We start from the raw sequence: 20,692 nt of genomic DNA on the forward strand, positions 1-20,692 counted from the left end.
TATAGAGGAAACACATAGCACACTAATTTAAGTGTTTCTTTTGTGTCTGTGTGTTGGTACCAGGGCATAAACTTAGGCCTGGGTGCTATCCCTTAGCATTTTCACTCAAGGCTAACACTCTACCACTTGAGCCATGTATCAATATCTGGCTTTCTGCTAGTTGATTGGAGACAAAAGTCTCAAGTACTTTCATGCCTAGGTAGATTTCAAACCAGCACCTCAGCCTTAAAAGTCTCTCTCTTTTTTTAAGTGTATTTTTTTCTTTTCTTTTTTGGTACTGGGAATCAAACCATGGACATTGTACTTGCTAGGCAAGTGCTTTGCCACTGAGCTACATCCTAGCCCTCTTTTCTTATTTATACAAAAATATTAATGATTTTAGGGACAAAATTTAAATGAAAAAACTTGCTCAATAAAAGTGCTGCAGATTATACATTATAATTTCATAATTCCAAACTCTACACTAAAAGAAATTAGGAAAGAATATAAGCGTAATTCTACACTGTTTAAATTGTTCTTCTGTGATCAATGTTTTTTTGTCTTTTTTTGTTTGTTTTTTTGCTGATCCAGGAGTTTGAACTCAGGGCCTGAGTGAGCTCTATCCCTGTGTTGCTTTTGCTCAAGGTTAGCATTTATCACTTGAGCCACAGCTCTACTTGTGGCTTTTTAAAAAAATTTATTGGAGATAAAGAGTCTTACAGACTTTCTTGTCCAGGCTGGCTTCAAACTGTGATCCTCAGACTTTAGCCTCCCGAGTAGCTAGGATCACAAGTGTGAGCCACCAGCATTCAGCTCAGTTCCTTATTCAGACACTTTTCTAGGGCAGGTCCACCAAATGTAATTTTTTAAAAATTTAAAATCAGAAATTTTACCTGAATGTCCATTTTCAGAATTTTTAAGTCTCTTTTCTTCACAGTCAGAAAGTACTTGCCTTTTGCTATGTAGAAAAACAAAAGGTAAGTAAAATTACTATTTGAATACTCATACAAAAAATGCCTGCCAAACATATTAAATTCTGAAGTCTTTCAGAAAATATCTGATTCAATATTAAAACTCTATGTCATATATGCTTCAAATGTCTAAGCTCTTCAAATTTTTAAGAATGCTTATAACTAGAGAAGACAATGAAGTGAAACATTTATGGGTTAAGTGATCTACAACTCAGCACATTCATTAGTTTAGCTTGAGAACATGGAACGTATCTTGAACTCTCAAGTTGTAGTTCTGTAGCCAACAGCCATTTCTCTTGGGTGAGTCATTTTTCTGTTTCAAAGTCTTCTAAAAATTAATAGGTTTTATTGCTTCAGCTCACCAGGTTCTTAAATTTTTTATTTTATTTTTTTGTGCTGTTCTGGGGCTTGAACTCAGGGCCTGGGCACTCTGTCACTATCCAATGGTTTATCTTTACTAAAGGAAAGTTTACCCAACTAAAGTTATTTATCTTCCCTCTGTCCATGTGAATTAAAAATAAAAATACCAAACTACATTAGAAATTAAAAATAAAAAACCTGAATATCACCTGGTAACAATAATTATAGGAGTCAGTTAAAGATAATGTAACATCAATATTGTTCAAAGAAAGCAATTTGAAACACAGTCCTCCAAAATGATTTGCAACCCTCATATATTTAATACAGCATTTTAAAAGGAAAAGTATATAAGAAGTACAGGTAGAAGAATACTATGAAAGGTGCCAGGTACCAGTGGCTCACACCTAATAACCCTAGCTATTCAGGAATTCAGTAGACTGAGATACGAGGAAGGGGGTTAACCCTAGCAGGAAAGTCTATGAAACACTGATCTCAAATCAGAAAAAAAGAAAAAGCCAGATGTGGAGCTATGAGTCAAGTGGTAGAGTACCTGTTTTAGGCAAAATGGTAAGGGACAGGCCCAGGCTCTCAGTTCTGAACCCAATACTGGCACATAAAAACAAAACAAAACAAAAAACCAAAATAATCTGGAAAGTGTTAAGAAGTTCCACAGTAAATCAAAAAGCTCACAGTTCATATTATATAGAACCATGAATCTCTATAGCTTTATATAGGACCATAAGACAATCAAAATCAGATTATAAATAACAATCAGTCAACAATGTTATAAATAAGACAATAAGACAATCAAAATCAGATTATAAATAACAATCAGTCCTTTATGTTACCTAGCCCAAATAACTGCTTTTCTCCTTGATAGCCTATTGATATTTTTCACTATATTCTAATAATTAAATTGTCTTCCTACTAATTTAAAGTTTTTGGCTTGAGTGATTAGTATCACTTGAGAACACTTCACTAAAATGTTTTTTTTTTTTTTTAAAGTACTATACCTTTCCAGCTCATCAACTGCACAAGTCTTTGCTTTGTTTCTTATGAAAAATTCCACGATTTGCTGTTTCTTTTCTCTTAGTGCCAATAAAAGTGGTGTGAGATCATCCTGGAAGACAAGTTTATAACTCACAAATTATATATTTCTTAACTGAAAGTAAAATCTTCTACATGGTGCCATGAATATAAATATAACGCAGAGTGTTTATATACAGTAGTCTCTTTTCCTTCTCCCACTACTTGGCTTTAAATGCCCCTCTTCTGCCTAAACTGGCAATATGAAATTTCAACCTCTCAAAAACTCAGGTCAAACTCTTCATTGCTGGTAGGGTACTGGTACTTACTCATATTGGTCTAGCTACTCAAAAGGTTGAGATCTGAGCATCATAGTCTAGAGCCAGCAAAGGCAGGAAAGGCCATGAGACTCTTAACTTCAATTAATAAATCAAAAAGCTAGAAGTGGAGGTTTACCTGGAGTGTTAGCCTTGAACAAAAAATTAAGATGAGCGCCCAGGCCCTGAGTTCAAGCCACAGAACCAGCAGACAAAACAAAAACAAACAGAAAAAAAAAACCCACTTCATTGTTTTACAAATCTTCCCTTGTATGACAACATTTACCATGGTATCTTTAGAGGAATATGATTGTTCCTCATATAAATGAAGAATATCTGCAGGAAATAAATTGTATTATCTCTTCTAAGTATTTTAGTAACCTAATGAGCTAAGTTATCATGTATAGAGCAGGACTTCTCAACCCACATTGTGAAAAGTATTTATTTGCTTTTCCAGAAGTACCATGCCCCAACAAAAAGATTCCATGACCATTTCCTTGATAAGTACATTAATACACTTGACAGTCAAGTTTCAGGGATGCAGTTTTAAGATCTTTCCAACAGCATCGAAGTTTTGTTCAAGTTTTACAAAATTGCTTGATTCTCTTGTATTTATGGTGCCAAGATACCAGCTTCCAATGTCAGGCTCTCCTGCTCTAAATCAGTCACTACAGAAATGGGCTCTGAATGAAAAGATATAGGTTTCAAATGGACTGTAACTACTTATTACTAACTGGTCTATACATTTTTCTCCTATAATAAAGATCTTTTCTTAGCTGTTAGAAAACTCAATAAAGTCATTCTCCTTTATAATGATAATTCTAGTTCCAAACATAATGCTACTGTTTTTATTCTGGTTCCAATTTTAATGGCCATAAAGTTATTTTTTTTGTTTTAGGTAAAATATAAATGTTTTAAAAGGTACACTGTAGTATCAATAAAATTATAATGCTGATATATATGAATTGTCTTTAGCATAAACCAGTACAGCCAGTAAACAAACCACTTGCATTTTTAAGGACTAGGGCTCAAGGGATAGACTATTGTTTACAATATTCATAATCTACTTAACTTTTTATTCATAATCTACTTAACCTTGACTGTCCTAATGATTCATTCTAATGGGGATGACTATTTATATTATAGGTAGAGAAAATCTTAGGAAAAAAAAAAAAGCCAGCACTAGTGGATCATGCTTGTAATTCTACCTACTCAGGAAGCTGAGATCTGAAGATCAGGGTTCAAAGCCAGCCCCAGTAGAAAAGTCTGTCTTCAAATAGCCAGCAAAAATGAGGAAGTGGAGCCATGGCGCAGTGGTAGAGTGTTAGCCTTGATAATCATGAGTTCAAGTCTCAGTACTGGTGCTTACACACACAAAATACCAACTTCTATTTCTTTTTAATATCAACTCCTAAATTCTAAAATTCAGCCCTATCTCTAGGATCATCAGAAAATACCTCTTTGTAATAAATTATCATAAACTGTCTTTAAACCGCTAAAATGTGCTTCACAATATACTATTTTAAAAAAAAGAGAAGCTGTAAACTGTAATTTTTGTAGAGATCATTTAAAGTAGGTGACAGCAAATGGAGATCACACGTGACCTATATAGGGGCTACTCTCAGCACAGGCACTAATGTGGGTTCAAAGACCACATTCATTTCTTCGAGAGTAGCTGGAATTTCAGATTTCTTCAGCGGTTCCTGAAATTAAATTACTGACTCAAATTATGGAGGCAAATTAAGTATATCTATAGGCTATACTTAGTTCATAGCCCTTGTGTTTCCAAAGCACATATTTGCAAAATTTTTTCTTTCTTTAGATTCATGTTTTACCAAAATGTTAGGCCCAGAATGTAATAACTTTTCTAACATTGATTAAGTGTATAATTCATTGAATTCAATTATCCTAGACTGTTAATTAAGTGAATAATTAGTTGCACAGGCCTGCTGAAATTAAATGATTAAATATGAATCATCATAATATTATCATTGTTAAAAGAAATGGATTTCAAGTAATTTAACTGTATTTTTTGTTTGGGTACTGGGGATTGAACCCAGGATGTTGCATTTGCTAGGCAAAGTTTTGCCATTGGGCTACATCCCAACTCACAAGTAATTTAGGAATCAAATAGATGGATCTATATACCTTGTTTCTTGCTTCAATATCTGCATCATGTGCAAATAGTTTGGCTGCTATTTGTATGTTCTCATTATATACAGCATAGTGCAGAGCAGTGTTGCCACTGGCATCTGGAATATTTGGATTGGCACCATGTTCCAGCAGAATGGTGACACATTCTTCTTCTTGGCATTGTACAGCCTATCATTAGGGCACACAGAAACATGATAAATGCAGGGAATTAAAAATAAGACATTTGATACATTTTATCTATTGGCACATATACATACATAACACATATAATATTTATATAATATGTAAAATATATATTACATCATAATATATAACATACAACATATACTCCATGCAGTGTATTACATTGTTAAAATGCTGTAACACATTATATATTAATACCTATCATATATTATATATACAAAATAGCAATATAATGTATATTTATATAATATATCTATCTATGTGTGTGCATATATATGTATATATACATATATGTGTGTGTATGTTGGTACTAGTGCTTGAACTAAGAGCTTAGGAGCTGTCACTCAAGGTTGGTGCTCTACTGCTTGCATCACAGCTCCATTTCCAGCCTTTGTTGTTTAACTGGAGATAAGAGTCTCACAGACTTTCCTGCTTGGGCTGGCTTTGAACCGTGATCGTTAGATCTCAGTTTTTTGAGAAGGTAAGAGTACAGGAGTAAGCCATAGGCACTTAGCTCTACTAGTATATTTCAATGACATAAATTCATTCAAATCAAAGCCATCTCATACTAAATTATTGGTTACTATATACCTTAATTAGAGCTGTGCTGTTCTCATTGTCACAGGCATCAATCTCACATTTTCTCTCTACAAGGAGAGTCACCACTTCTGAATGACCAAAGACACAGGCAAAGTGCAGGGCAGTCCTGTGAAAAGTGAGAGGGCTTTTTAGGTAAATATAGAACACTAACTAAAATACAGACAGAGATTCCTGTCATTGTAAACATTAAGTAGCATGCAATTTAGAAGAGCCTATTCGCATAGAAAGTATCATCTTTGAACTTAGGGCAACTTGGGTCTGAATCCTACTTTAAGTGCTGTAACTTCCTAGTGATCAGTATTCTTATTCATATAATTATGATTAAAAATAGTTATCTCAAGGACTCTAGTGGTTTGCTTAATGAAGAATCTATACTTTTAATTATTCAGAATAATTTGTAGCATAAATACTGGCTCAGAAATTGTGAACTGTAACTATTACTACTGAACAAAGACAACAGTTCAATTAAGTATAACAATATGCCTTATTACAAAATAAAGTAGTATGTTTAGTACAAAAAGTAACTTATTTTGCAGATAAGAGTATGTTGTTCAACAAGACTAAGATGTTATTCTTCTCACATTTTTAACATTATTCCTGATATGCGACAACTGTAACTGTCAGCATTTAAAATTTTCTTAATCAGTAAAAAGCTAGAAATGGAGGTGTGGCTCAAGTAGCAGAGCGTGAGGCTTGAGTGAAAAATCTAAGGTACAGCGCCCAGGCCCTGAGATCAAGCTCCAGTACTAACTCACTAACACACACACACACACACACACACACACACACACACACACACACACACGCGCGCGCGCGCGCGCGCGCGCGCGCGCAGGTGGCGTCGTACATTCTTTCCCTCCGTCCCCCTCCAGCCCCTTCCTTCTCTTTCTCTCTCTGACCAGAAATCAGCTGTCCTTGTTTCGCTCAGAAAGGCAAAGGCAGTTGAGTCTTTCAAGGTTTGCGCAACCCCACTGCGGAAAAGGGAAAACGTCAAGGGTCCTTAGGAAAAGGACTTCTGAGGACTCCCAGGTCCTCCAGCTGCGGCGCCTAGAAAAAACGTGCCGGGCTTCCGCACACCGGTCCCTCTCCCCGGCAGAGCCGATTTACTACCTGTTCCTTCGGTCTCTATCGTTCAGACCATTTTTCCCCAGAAGAAGGATGTGCTGTACTTTGGCCACATCACCCACGCTGGCCGCCTTGTGGATCTTTCCCATGTCCTTGTCGTGGACGGAGTACCCGGGCGCCCCCGGGTTCTTCGCAGTCCCGCTGCCAAAACCCGTGCTGCTCCGCCGGGGCCGGGCGCCCCCGGAGGAACCGAGGGGCACGGGGCCCTTGGTCCTGAAGCCGAAGATCTTCTTCATGGCGGCGGCGTCCGTCTCACCGCCTCCTGCCCTTTTCCCAGCCCCCGCCAGACCCCTCAGAACCGCACTCGCAGAGAAGCTCCGCAATCGGTCCTCTCGGCCGCGTGACAACGGGTTCGGTGGAAATTCCACGCAGAGCCAGCGCCAGGAACCGGGCCCACGCCCCCGTCCGCTCTGCGGGAAGGCTGCTCGAGGCGCATGTGCGCGCCCGGAGATGACGTCACGGAGACGCCAGCGGCCCGCGTCGGCGCCTGTGGGGACTTGGGAAGGTTGGCTGAGGGGACGGCTGTGCCTCAGCTGAGAGGATCCCGCCCCGACGGACTGCTCGGACGGACGTCCAGGTGGGAGCCGGGTTTAGGGGCTGCCGCGCAGGAGACAGTGTGCGGGGAGTGTGCGTGTGTGTGTGCGTGTGTGTGTGTGTGTACAGGTGCTTAAACTCGGGGCCTCCTTCTTCCATTCTGGCTTTTTGCTAGTTAATTAGAAAGAAGAGTCTCACAGACTTTCTTGCCCGGGCTGGGTTTGAACCAGATCTCAGATCTCAGCCTTCTGAATAGCTAGGATGACAGGCGTGAGCCACAGCTCTGGGCTGGAAGAAATGGAAGCCCCCGTTTCTGAAGCGCTTTGGCAAGAGGGAGGAGAAGCTTCACAAAGACTCGGAAGAGAGGAATGGGTACCAGCCAGGCACCAGTCAGCTAGAGAGACAGCCGGCAATGGCAGCAGCTGGGCAACAAGTGCTTGAATTTTTTCTTAAGCTAAAATTTGATTGTCTGCTACATAAAACCTGATGGGAGAATGTAGCATGTGCCAGGAGCCCGTCCACCTACATTTTATCTCCCACCTATCCTTGGTTAGATGATGGTATTGACTTAATCCAGATTCGTTTTCCATATTATTGGGAATCATCACAACACATGACCAGAAGACCTTGTTGATATTTCTGATGTGTGAATTACAGGTTAATATATGCACATGGAACTATGTTTCTGTGTGTTGTGTTTTGTATGTGTGTGTGAGTGTGTGTGTGTGTTGCTGGTGATTGAACCCAGGGTCTTCCACATGCTAGGCAAATTCTCTACTAATCAGCTATGTCCTTAGCCCAGGAACTACTTTTAAAGTGCTTTATAGATGGAAGAAAAAAATTAAGAATTGGGGTCTACAAAATTGTATTTTACTTGGAAGTAGTTTTCTTTTTTTCTCAACAACGCATACATTTCTTGTAGCTGTTAAAAGAAGCTAGATAAGGACAGTCCTTAGTGGTCTACAGTCACTTTCCAAGTCCCATCTCGCTTCTTCACCAGCCACACTGGACTTGCATGGGCTGCTGCTGCCCATCTCTTGATGTCACCTCCCTTGGGCTTTGGCCTCTTCTAGGTCATGCCACTCAGGTTCCTGCTTTGGCCCATCATCTACCTGGCCCTCTCAGTGCCTGTGGTTCAGCTCATTGCTGTTGACAGGTGGTGCAGCCCATATCCCAGGCTTGCTCTGTGGCTTTCTTAGACTGTGCCCCCGCTGCCCATGGGCCTCTGACCCTGCTCTTGGCATCTAGCTTAGGAGGCACAAGTCGGGTAAAGGCTTCCTCAGGTGTGGTTGCTGCTCAGCTAGTCACTGTCCAGTCAAGTAGGGGTAGGAACCTGTGATGCTCAGCTCTTTCTGTCTTCTGCTGTGATTCTGCCATGTCTTGGCTATTGCTTCTTCTCCCCGCCCCCCCCCCCCATCTGGCTCAGTAAATGAGCTGGTCTTGGCTAGCTTGAGCTACCTGCTCATTGTCCCTGCTACTTGGAACTTGGTCTTTACCTGCACCCAGTGCCAGATGAGCTCCCGGGCTCCATGGCTGCCTTCTTGGCCCAGCTCCCCCTGGGAGTGGGAGGTGGCAGCAGTGGCTCCCTATGTCTCTCCTGGGTGTCCTGTCAGCCAGTTGTTTGCCCTGGGTCTACAGCTCCCACTGCTTCTCTTATATCCTTGGGGTCCAGCAGAGCCTCTGCCATGAGGTAGCCTCTGCTCCCTTCTGATTACGTTTGGCAGTCATCCCTGCCATCAGGAAGCAGTAACCTGTTCTAAATCCTACTGGTTCTGCCAATTATGATGCAGGTTCTGGTTTTCTGCTCCAAGCAGATGGAAGCATGATTTGGAACAGGTGAAAGAAAGGGCAAGTTATAGTAGTAATAGGGTGTGCTTTATTCAAATCTCTCTTTACTTATACAACAGCAGTAGCATAGACTCATAGACTTTGTGCCCTATCCAGCAGTGGTGGCTGTTTACACTTTACTGGACAAAAGTGGCATCTTGCCATTATGGTTGCAAAGCTACCTAAGGTAGCAGCATGTGTACATGATTCAAGGTTACCTGAGGTTCAGAATGCTCTGAATCACAAAGGATTCATATTTGTGTATCTCAGTCCTCTTTATAACTTATGGTTAGCCTGGCTAACTGTCTTCGCTTTACCATAATATTAAAAATAGCTTTGGGTTTTTCAGGCCAAAATAATTTTCCCTGGAATTATGATATGGCTTAGATAATTTCATCTTTTTTGGGGTGAGTCATACCTTTGGTGGACAGGTTCACTATCCTGTAAACCACAAGAAATTAAGGGGATCTTTTATATACTGGGAGTAAAGGTCTACAGTTGAAAGATTAGATCAGTTTTCTTGATAAGATGGTTTTAGTTGTAATAAACCATCATGGGTGTACAGAATTTTATTAGTTTCCTTGGCTATATTCTTTATTATCAGATTTAATATTATCCCTTGAAAAATAGTACTTATATTATAATTGGAAAACAAGTACTTGCTAGAATTGGTTTCCAGGAATTTGATCATAAATGCCTTAGAGAGGATCCAAATAATTATGACAAATATTTAGAATAGCTATGGTTAAAATTTGGGGAAAAAGCTGGGTACTGGTGGCTTACGCTTGTAATCCTAGCCTGAGATCTGAGGATTGAGGTTTGAAGCTAGCATGGGCAGAAAAGTCCGTAAGATTCTTACCTCCAATTAACTACCAGAAAACGGGAAGTAGAGCTGTGGCTCAAAGTGATAGAGTGCTAGCCTTGAGTGAAAAAGCTCAGGGATGGTTCTCCTTCCCATAAATTGACCAATTAATAGGTCTCGTGATTTTCACTGCATATGACATTTTTTGATAACATCTTGGATCAACATTACACCAGCTACTATGAAGTTCTTTTTATAATTAGGAATGTATGTAACATCAGTAATTTAGACATCACTATCTTTCATCAGCTTGGCATTTTAGAAAGCGTACATAATTTGGAGAATACATGTAGTTAACATATAACAGACGCTACAAAGAGTTAGCGTCATAGTTACACAAATGCCACACATATATATTAACTTTACTTTTTACCTTTAGAGTAAAGTTTAAAATCTTAGTCTAGGTAAGATACAGCTATAAATCACTAATGCCAATTTCTTACAGATTACTGGGAAACAGTGCCAGTGACCCTGAATAATTTATTTTTTAGTGCACAAGGGCATCTCTGTAAATAACAATGTCCACTTAGCTCAGTGAATATTCTTTAGAGGGTACTTGCCAGACATTTATTTATTGAACAGCTATGAAATACAGGCAAGCGCTTATATTCAGTAAACTTTTGCAAAACACTTAAAGTTTAGACATGTAGCACACACATTTGGTTGGATGTTAACTTCTAATCACTTAATATGAGACTTTTATATAAACAACATATAAATCAATTCTGATTTAGTTAGGACTTAATTTTCTAGATAGTTAGAAGCCTAGTAAAAGTAAACTTTTATCTTTAATCTTTTTAATCTTTTTATCTTTTATCTTTTTATCTTTTTATCTTTAATCAAGCTTAAGCTATCTAGTTTTTTTGCAAATGTTACTAAGAGAAAAATATTTTAAGACAGTTGAGTGATGGTGGCTCATGCCTATAATCCCAGGTACTTAAGAGACTGAGATCTGAGAATCGTGATTCAAATCCAGCCAGGGCAGGAAAGTCTTAAGAGACTTTTATTAGCAAAACTACAAAAATGCCAAAAGTGGAGTTGTGGTTCAAGTGGTAGAGAGCAAGCCTTGAGTAAAAAGGCTAAGGGGATAGCTTGCAGGCCCTGAGTTCAAGCCCTAGTAGTACTGAAGTGTGTGTGCTGTGCCCATGCATGCGCGCACACACACACACACAAATTAACTATGCCAATGTAACATCTTTATTAACTTTTCACCCGTATAATTTTTGGTGACTTATAAATTAAAGCCAACTTCATTACATATATGACCCATTCATAACTTCCATCTTTAATATACTAAGACCTACTTAACAATTTCACTTTGAGCCTTCTGATCCTTATCCCAGATTTTTGTTTCCCTTTGATATTGAAACAACCAAAACCATAGTTTTAAGCTAAAGATAATGGTGCATCTTTTCATCTTGGTGATTTCGCTAACTCTAGATACCATACAGTTCCATTTAGGAAGCAATCGGGGGAGGGGAGGGTCATTTAAGGCAGAAAATTGGGCCCTGTTATCTTAAGATCAATCTTTTAGCCAGGTTGAGAGCTACACAGGGATTCTTATAGGATGTTGAGAGATAACCAGTTGAAGTTTGACCGGTGGGAACTCAGGCATCTTTAGTCCTCAGGTGCTGCCAGTTTTGAGTAGATGCCTCCTATTCTTTCTGGAGAGAGAGTGGGGGGGGGGGGGGAGACAGACAAGAGATAGCTCCTTTGTACAACTACTTAAAGGCAATAAAGTTTAATAAAATATTTCCCTTATGGCTTGAAGTATTAAATTTTAAGCTTCTAAAATAGGGGGGGAAAGCAAAAATATTAGTTAATTGGATTCACAGACCCACAGCTTGGTAGAAATGCTGAACTGCCACTGTAGACCTGGATCCACATTTTTTTTTTCTTTTTTCTAATGTGCTCCTGAGACTCATGCGCCCAGTACTAGTGGAGAGAAACAAGACTGCAGCTCCAGTTCCAGGAGGCTTGGAAAAGGACAGAAAGGTGATACAGATGATGAATGCTGTCCTCTGACAGTTCCAGAGAAGCAGTAAACAGAGGAACTTGATGCTGGTTACACAAGCCACTCTTCATTGCAGAAAAGCTGCTTCACAAGAGGAATCCAGGAAGGAGGACATCCATATGACAGTGAGTGCCTCACTCTCAAGCTCCACAGGAACAGGGAGAAAAGCTGTGGAATTTTTCTGTAACTTACCTGCACCCAGGACAATGCTGCAGGTCACAGTACTTATTCCAGGTGAAAGGTTGGAACCAAGTTTTCCAACCTTGTAAACAGATTTTAATAGCAATACGAATATCTGATAAAGCAGATTTTTAAAATTAGAAGGGACAAAGAATGCCACTTTATTTTAATGAAAGAGCTCTCCATCAGGAAGAAATAACAACTCTTAATGTCTCTGCACCAAATGCTGTGGAGCACCCAACTTTGCCAAACATTAGTGGACATAAAAGCACACAGAGATCCAAACATAATGATAGGTAAAGACTTTGATACAGTACTGTCACCAATGGATATATCATTCCTTCAGAAATTAAGATCTCAGACTCACGTGGCTGGGTCGATCAAATGGACCTAACACATACCTATAGAATATTTCACCCAGCAGTTGCACAATACACATTTTCAGCAGCTCATGGGACATTCTCCAAATTAGACCTTATTCAGTGTCATAAGGCAAATCTCAGTAAATTTAAGAAAATTGAACTAATCCTTCTGACATATCAAAATGAGATAAAAAAGTTACTGGTTAACAACAAAAGAAAACATTCAAATACTAGAATTGACGGAGACTAAACAACACATTGCTGAATGACAATGGGTCATGAAGGAGAAAACGGGAAATCCCAGTTGTAGAATCCAATGAAAATGAATATACATTACCAAAATCTTTGTACAGCTCAGGCAATAAATAAGAGGAAAATTTATAGCTTTGAGCACCTATAACAACAAATTAGAGAAATCTCAAATTAATAATGATGTATCTCAAAGTCCTAGAAAAACAAGAACAAGGCAAACCCCCACGCCAGCAGAAAGAAATAGTAAAGATTAGATCAGAAATAGATGAACTGGAAAATAAAATGCTATACAGAGAATCAACAAAAAAGTTGGTTCTTGGGCTGGGAAGGTGGCTCAGTGGTAGAGTGCTTGCCTTGCATGCATGAGGCCCTGGGTTCAATTCCTCAGTACCACATAAGTAGAAAAAGCCGGAAGTGGCACTTTGGCTCAAGTGGTAGAGCACTAGCCTTGAGCTGAAGAGCTGAGGGACAGTGCCCAGGCCCAGAGTTCAGGCCCTATGACTGACCAAAAAAAAAAAAAAGTTCATTAAAAACACTAACAAAATTGATAATCACTTAACAAATTGACCAAAGGAAGAGAAATTACCCAAATAAAATCAGGAATGAAAAAAAGATATCACAGCAAACATGAATAAAATTCAAAATATTTGAGGGAATACTTTATACTGGCAAACTGGAAAATCTGGTAAAAATGGATAACATCAGTGTACCAAAATGGAGCCAGAGAATATCAGCCATTTAAACACATGTACAAATAATGAAATTGAAATGGCATCATAAACCTCCCCACAAAGAAAAATCAAGGTCCTGATTATTTCATAGCTGAATCGTATAAGACCTTTAAAGAACTAACACTAATATTCCTTAAACTCTTCCATCAGATAGAAAGTGATCACTACCTCTGGGTGCTGGTGGCTCACACCTGTAATCCTAGCTACTCAGGAGGCTGAGATATGAGGATCATGGTTCAAAGGCAGCCCAGTCGAAACTCTTACCTCCAATAAACCACCAGAAAACCAGAAGTGATGCTGTAGCTCAAGTGGTAGAGCACTAGCCTTGAGCTGAAGAGCTGAGGGACAATGTTCAGGCCCAGAGTTCAAGCCCCATGGCCGACAAAAAAAAAAAAAGTGATCACTACCAAATTCATTTTAGTCACCATTATACTTGTACCAAAACCAAACAGGAAGCCAACAAAAAAGAGAACTGTAGACCAATCTGTTTAAGGACTTAGCTACAAAACTCCTTAATAAAATACTTGCCAACAAATCAAATTCAACAAAACTAATAAAAATATACTATGATCAAGTTGGTTTCATCATAGGCATGCAAGGCTTGTTCAATATGTATAAATCAATAATACAGACAAAGGACAAGAACTACATGATCATCTCAATAGATGCAGATAAAGCATTTGACAAAATCCAGTGTTCTTTGGAGAGGCTCTACAGGAGCTATCTAGGATTAGAACATTTTTCAACATAGTATAAAGTCTGTTTATAAGAAACCTACAGCCAAACAACATCATACTAAACAGTGAAAGACTAAAACCATTTCCTCTAAAATCAGGAATACAACAGACAAGGATGTCCACTTTCTGTACTCTTTCAATAGAGTACTGAAGTTCCTAGCCAGAGCACTAAGACAAGAGAAAGAAATAAAGGGGGTCAAATAAGGAACAAGTCAGACTATCCCTATTTGCAGGTGACATGATCCTATGGGTAAAGGACCCTAGAGACTACTAATATGCTCTTAAAGGTGATACTAACTGGCAAAGAAGCAAGCTATTAGCCCACAAAAATTAGTAGCTGGTGGGGGGGGGGCTGTGGAGGGAAGATGGGAAGGCTGGGAAGGGGAAACAAAGGAGGAGGCAACAATGCTTGATAAGAAATGTACTCATTATCTTGCCCATGTAATTGTAACCCCTATGTATGGTATTTTCACAATAAAAAAAATTAGTAGCTTTCCTATATACCAATAATGAAAAGACTAAGAGAGTAAAGTAAGTCAACTTTATTTACAGTACTCTAAAAAAATAAAAAATAAACCCTAGGGAATCAATTTAACCAGGAAGTGAAGGACATTTACAATGAAAAGTATAAAACCACAAAGAAAGAAATTAAAGTAGATATTGACAAGTGGGAAGACCACCCATGTTCCTGGATTTGCAGAATCAATATAGTTAAAATGACAATACTGCCAAGGCAATATGAAAATTTAATACAATACCCATCAAAATATCTGTGTCTTTCTCTGAGATAGAGAAAACAGTCCAGAAATGTATGTGGAAACACAAAGGGCTCCAAATTGCAAAAGCAACCTTGAAACTACTACAGGAAAGAAGAGGAGAAATATGAGAACTTGACACAGCAGAAACTTTCTGTCTACAGTTCCAAGAGCTCAGCAAATCAAAGAGAGAATTGACTAATGGGATTTCATCAAACTAAAAAGTTTCTGCACAGTCATGAACATAATAATTTAAAAAGATAGACTTGAGAATGAGAGAAGATCTTTGCCAGCTATATGTCCATGACCTAATATACAGGATATACAAAGAGTTCAAGAAACTAAACTCTCAAAGATCCAACAACCCAATTGATAAGTGTGCAAATAAGCTAGAGACTCCTCTAAAGTAAAAGTGACCAATAGACACATGAAGAAATGCTTGGCATCTCCACCACAAAGGAATTACAAATCAAAATAGCAGATTCTATCTCACTCCAGGTAGAATGGCCATTGTCAAGAATATGAACAACAGGCCGGGCGCTGGTGGCTCACGCCTGTAATCCTAGCTACTCAGGAGGCTGAGATCTGAGGATCACGGTTCAAAGCCAGCCCGGGCAGGAGAGACCGTGAGACTCCTATCCAATAAACCACCAGAAAAACCGGAAGTGGTGCTGTAGCTCAAGTGGTAGAGCGCTCGCCTTGAGCTGAAGAGCTGAGGGACAGCGCCCAGGCCCAGAGTTCAAGCCCCACGACCGACAAAAAAAAAAAAAATATGAACAACAGATGCTGTCATGGATGTGGAGGAACAAGAATCCTAATACCTTCTTGGTGGGAATGTAAACTGGCATAGCCACTGTGGAAGGTAGTTTAGAAATTTCTCAGAAAACTAAATGTAGAACTACCCTATGCTTAAGCGATACTACTCTTGGATATTTATATAAAGGATTACAGGTCAGGATAGAGTAAAGCCATATGGCACAACTATGTACACTGTAGCACTATTCACATTAGCCAAGCTATAGAAGTAGTCTAAATACATTTCAATGGATGAATGGACCAGAAATTGTGGTATATATGTAAAATAGAATTTTACCCATGAATTAGGAATGATATTACATCATTTTCAATGAAATAGATGTACCTGGAAAAAAATGTCAATTAAGTCATTCCCAGAGAGACAAAGGACCTAATTTTAAAATATATAAGTAAACATACATGGTTATTTGCACATGTACATAAATATATTAAGCAAAGTATAGTATATGCAGGGGGAGGACTCAAATAGTGTAACTCCTTAAAACAACTGTCTTGACAACATGAATACAAGACAGCTGATAACTTAAAGTTTAGTGGGGAGGGGATCAAGTGGAGGTGGTAGGTGAATAAAGAGGAAGAGGGGAGAATGTAGTCATAATATTCTATGTATACCCTATGAAACTAGGAAAACGGGAATAAGTATTGGGAGGGATTGGGAAGAACAATGAATGGAGTGATATTGATCAAGATGCATTGTACAAACTGATAGTTATTGTAACTGAAATGGCCTCAGTGTCCAGAAAATCTGTGGAGGCGTGCTCAACAGTGCCAAAGGAGTTTTATTGGCTACCTTCAACTACCTTGTCCTGTGCTACCTCAGAACAGAGCAGCAGCAACCTCCAAGGAGGTGGGCTTCTTTCTCCTCCCTCTCTCTGCTCCTTTTCCTGGGAGGCCAGGATCTGCATCAGCTCCTGGGTGGGTGATCCTAGCTGCTCACACTAGTCCTCCAGGGCCCCCTGCAGCTCAGGGACATGCTTCAGTGCCTATTTGAGCAAGTTCTCCAGCCACTTCAATGCCTGCACTACACTTTCTCTCCCTCTCCCATACCATGCCTCAGAACACACAGCTCCCAAGCCGCCTACTGTCCCAACTCCCAGCTGCTCCAACCGTACTTTGATGCCCCACCCCCCAAACTGCCTGCCCACTGCTCAACCACCAACCACTTTTTGATACCCTGCCCTCTCCAGTGTCCTGGCCCGCATGGTGGTGATGTCAGCACGGGGTGGGACTTCTGGAGGGGCTGAACCTCCTGTGTCTTTGGTTCTTACATTCCCCACTGGTTTTTACGTCCAATCCAATCATTGATTTTTACATCTTTTTGGGCCAAATCCTAAATTCCCTCCTCCCTGCCATATGACAGGCTTAGAGTGGAGCAGGTCCAGCAGATAATAACAGGCTGCCTATACAAATGTGTGCGCAGAAAAGCTCTCCCCATGGGAGGTCTTAGTAATGCATTAAGGGTTAGGAGGGGCAACCATAGCAAAGAATCATTAACATTTGCTAAGTCATATCCTTAGGGGATCTTCTAATTGTTGCTGCACAGTCCATCGTGCAGCTGTCTCTGGATATTGTCCCACTGCCTGTTTCACTTGAGAGTGATGCATCCAATGCTGTTTTCCTACAACTTTTATAGCTGATGGTATAGTTAGCATGACCGAATAAGGCCCTTGCCACTTTGTTTCTAATTCAGGGGTGTGATGCCTTTTTACCCATACCAGCTGTCCAGGTGAGAAAGAGTGGGTGGAGTTTTTCTCAGGCCACCAAAGGTCAGACATGTAAAGGAACATGTTGCAAAGCTTGCAGTGACTGTACAAGATTATGGTTAGATATTTCTGTTAATATAGCATCCCCAAGTTTAGGAATCAAAGGGGCACTCTGCCATAAGTTATTTCAAAGGGAGTGAATCCTTTTAACATATTGCATATTGCTCGGAGAAGAGCAAAGGGGAGGAGGCTTACCCAGTCATGGCCAGTTTCTAATTAATAAAAGTTTACTTTAAGGTCCTGTTCATTCTTTTCACCTGTCCTGAACTCTGAGGTCTATAAATACAATGTAATTTCCAATTTATTCCTAGTGCCTTAGCTAATAATTGACTAACTTGGGCTGTGAAAGGCCAGACTATTGTCAGGCCACACTGCTATGGGTAAGCTAAATCCAGGAATTATTTCATGGGGTAATTTTTTAACTGTTCCCTGAGCAGTTTTGGTTTTTGTAAGAAATGCCTAAGCTCAGCCTGAAAGTGTCCACTAGTACTAACAAGTACCGATACTCATACTTTCCAGGCTCTACCTCCCTGAAGTCAGCTTCCCAAAATTCACCAGATAAGGTTCCTCACATCTGTGCACTCTCCACATGTTCTGTCTTCCCAACATTTACCTGTTGGCAACTTACACATCTGGACACCACATCAGGGACTAGATCTTTTAAATGGGGAATGAAGAAATGTTTTCAAAATAACGGACTCAGTTTTGAGTTTCCCCCGAATAAGTGTTTTGAAGTGTCAGTGTAACCATGGTCCATCCTAGGGCCTGAGGGAATTGTCTCAGTAAGGAAGGTCTTTTCCAATTTTAAATCTTTTGAATAATGAGGCCTTTCCGGCAGCTCTGGTAATGACTAGTAGCACTAGAGGCCCCACTGGTTTTAGGGTGCCATGCTGAACTACTTGATCAGCTTGGCTGTTTCCCTGAATCTCAGGGGTCTCTTCTTTTTGATGACCCTTACAATGAATAATGGCCACCTTGTTGGAAAGCCAAATGGCATCCAAGATAGCCAATATCTCTCCAACATTTTTTATTTGTTTTCCTCCAGAAGAGCTCTCTCCTTTTATACAGCCCCATGAAAATGGGCTGTAGCAAAAGCATACTGGCCGTCTGTGTAAATATTGTTTTTCTTTTGCCCACCTCAAGGCTTGAGTGAGAGCAGTTCAGTTCTCTGAGCTGAGGTCACATGATTGAGGGCCTTTGCCCAAATTACTTCATCTGCTGACACCATGGCTGCCCCTGCATACCGAACTCCATCCTTGAAAAACTGCCATGTACTGTGTACAGCACCTCATCAGGAGTCACCACAGGAATGTTAGGTCTCTGCTGATGTTCTGCAGTATTTCAGCACAGTTGTGGATGGGCTCACTAGGATCATCAGGAAAAAAAGAATAGCTGCGTTGAGGGCATTTTACCTTTATGAAGGTTATTCTTTGCTGATCCAGTAACTGGGCCTGATGCTGCATACTCAGGCATTTGTTAGCCACCTTGTAGGCATGGCTCTTAATAAGTCTTCCACCGAGTGTGTTGCAGTTACCTACAGGACTTGTCCAAGAGTTAATCAGCCTCTTGTACCAGGAAAGCTATTGCCTCTATTACTCTCAAAGAAGATGACCAGCCGGTTGCCACCAAATCCAATCTTTTGGATAGGTAGGTCTTTTCTAAGGCCTCAAGGTCTGGATCAGAAAACCCTCAGCAATACTTCTGGGTTCTGCCACAAAGAGCTGAAAAGGCTTGTGGAGATCCAGCAAGACCAAGGCTAGGGCTGAAATTAAAGCCTGTTTTAACATCTCAAAGGCCGTCTGCTCAGTCTGTCCGCCATTCCAAGGGCCTTTCTCCTCCTGCTGTGCTAAAATAGTGGTTTAGATTTCTGTAAACCTCAGGATCCATAGTCTGCAGTGGCCCATAAGCTCCCAGAAATTCCCTGACCTGCTTCTTGGTCTGAGGCTTCGGTATCTTCAAAATTTTCTCTATCCAGTTTAAGGGGAGCCTATGCTTCCCTTTTTTTTAGTAAGAACCTAAATAGGTTGCTTTCTGGGTGCACAATTGTACCTTTTTGGCAGAAAATCAACCCCAGATGGCACAGAATGATGACAAGTTCCTCTGTGGCCTGCCAACACTCCTTATATGTCAGCAGCAGGTCATCAACATATTGTAGTAGAGTAGTCTCAGGGTGAAACTGCCTAAAATTTACAAGGTCCTTGCTCAACGCCTAGGTGGGGAGTTTTAAAAAACCTTGTGGCAACCTGGTCCAAGTCAATTACCCAGAAAATTCCCCTTCTGGGTCTGTCCAAAGGCAAATATGAGCTGTCAAAGGCAAATATGAGTTGGCTTACCTTGGCCAATGGCAAACATCCTTTAAATCCAATACCGTGTAAATGTGTTGTTCTGGAGGTAATATACTGAGACTATAAGGGTTAGGTACGGTAGGCTGGATGGTCCTCACCCGCTTGTTTACTTCTCTCAAATCCTGCACAGATCTATAGTCATTGGTGCCTGGTTTATGCACAGATAGAAGAGTTGTATTCCAAGGTGAGTGGCAGGGGACATGAATTCCATTTTTCCTTGGGCGTTTAATATGAACCACAATCTCCTTCTTTGCCTCTGCTGATACAGGATATTGTCTCACTCTGACTGGCAGTGCCTAACTGGTTAATTGAACAATGATGGGTGGTAGGGGAGCTACTAGCCCAGGTGAGTTAGTCTTCACCTAAACCCCAGGAACCTTGTTTTGGAAGTAAGTCAGTAAAAGTTGAGGTTTTTTTTATCTTCTTCTGGGGGAAGCAACATATATTCTACTCCAAGGGGACGTTACCATCAGACTTAACTCGGGGACCTTCCTCTAATGATCATTTCACATCTTCCTCTTGGAAAGAAATTTTGGCTTTTAATTTTTTCAATAGGTCTTATTCCAGGAGTAGATAAAGAGAGTCTGGAATGATGAGAAAGGAGTAATTGTTCCCCCTTCAAGATTGGGTATTCCAGGGACCTTGGATAGTATTCTATCTTTCCAGTGGCATCTTGAACATTTAGTCTTTGTTTAGTTCTTGATCTTTGAGGTTTTTAAAAATACTAAATAGGCACTTCCAGTATCCATGAGTAATTTTGTCATTTTGCCCTATTTTCAAGGTAACCATGGGCTCTGGG

General features: G+C 40.1%; 1 protein-coding gene and 1 pseudogene across 6 annotated transcripts in view; one reads left to right on the top strand and one right to left on the bottom strand.

The window, feature by feature from the left end:
• Ankrd30a (ankyrin repeat domain 30A) overlaps positions 1-7,084 on the bottom strand; it is a 60,954-nt gene extending 53,870 nt beyond the window's left edge. For all 6 annotated transcript variants that reach the window (XM_042696465.1, XM_042696462.1, XM_042696463.1 and 3 more), the window contains exons 1-5: positions 6,701-7,084; positions 5,582-5,696; positions 4,802-4,975; positions 2,324-2,430; positions 873-937 (exon numbers count right to left, since the gene is read on the bottom strand). In XM_042696465.1, the coding sequence (XP_042552399.1) occupies positions 873-937; positions 2,324-2,430; positions 4,802-4,975; positions 5,582-5,696; positions 6,701-6,951 (712 nt within the window). In that variant the 5' untranslated portion in view covers positions 6,952-7,084. The remainder of the gene's footprint in view (positions 1-872; positions 938-2,323; positions 2,431-4,801; positions 4,976-5,581; positions 5,697-6,700) is intronic.
• A 130-nt stretch (positions 7,085-7,214) lies between these two features.
• Positions 7,215-20,692, top strand: part of LOC122122204 — a 51,977-nt pseudogene continuing 38,499 nt past the window's right edge.

The sequence above is a fragment of the Dipodomys spectabilis genome, unplaced genomic scaffold (assembly GCF_019054845.1).
Source record: "Dipodomys spectabilis isolate Male_0828 unplaced genomic scaffold, ASM1905484v1 ptg000207l, whole genome shotgun sequence".
NCBI lineage: Eukaryota > Metazoa > Chordata > Mammalia > Rodentia > Heteromyidae > Dipodomys > Dipodomys spectabilis.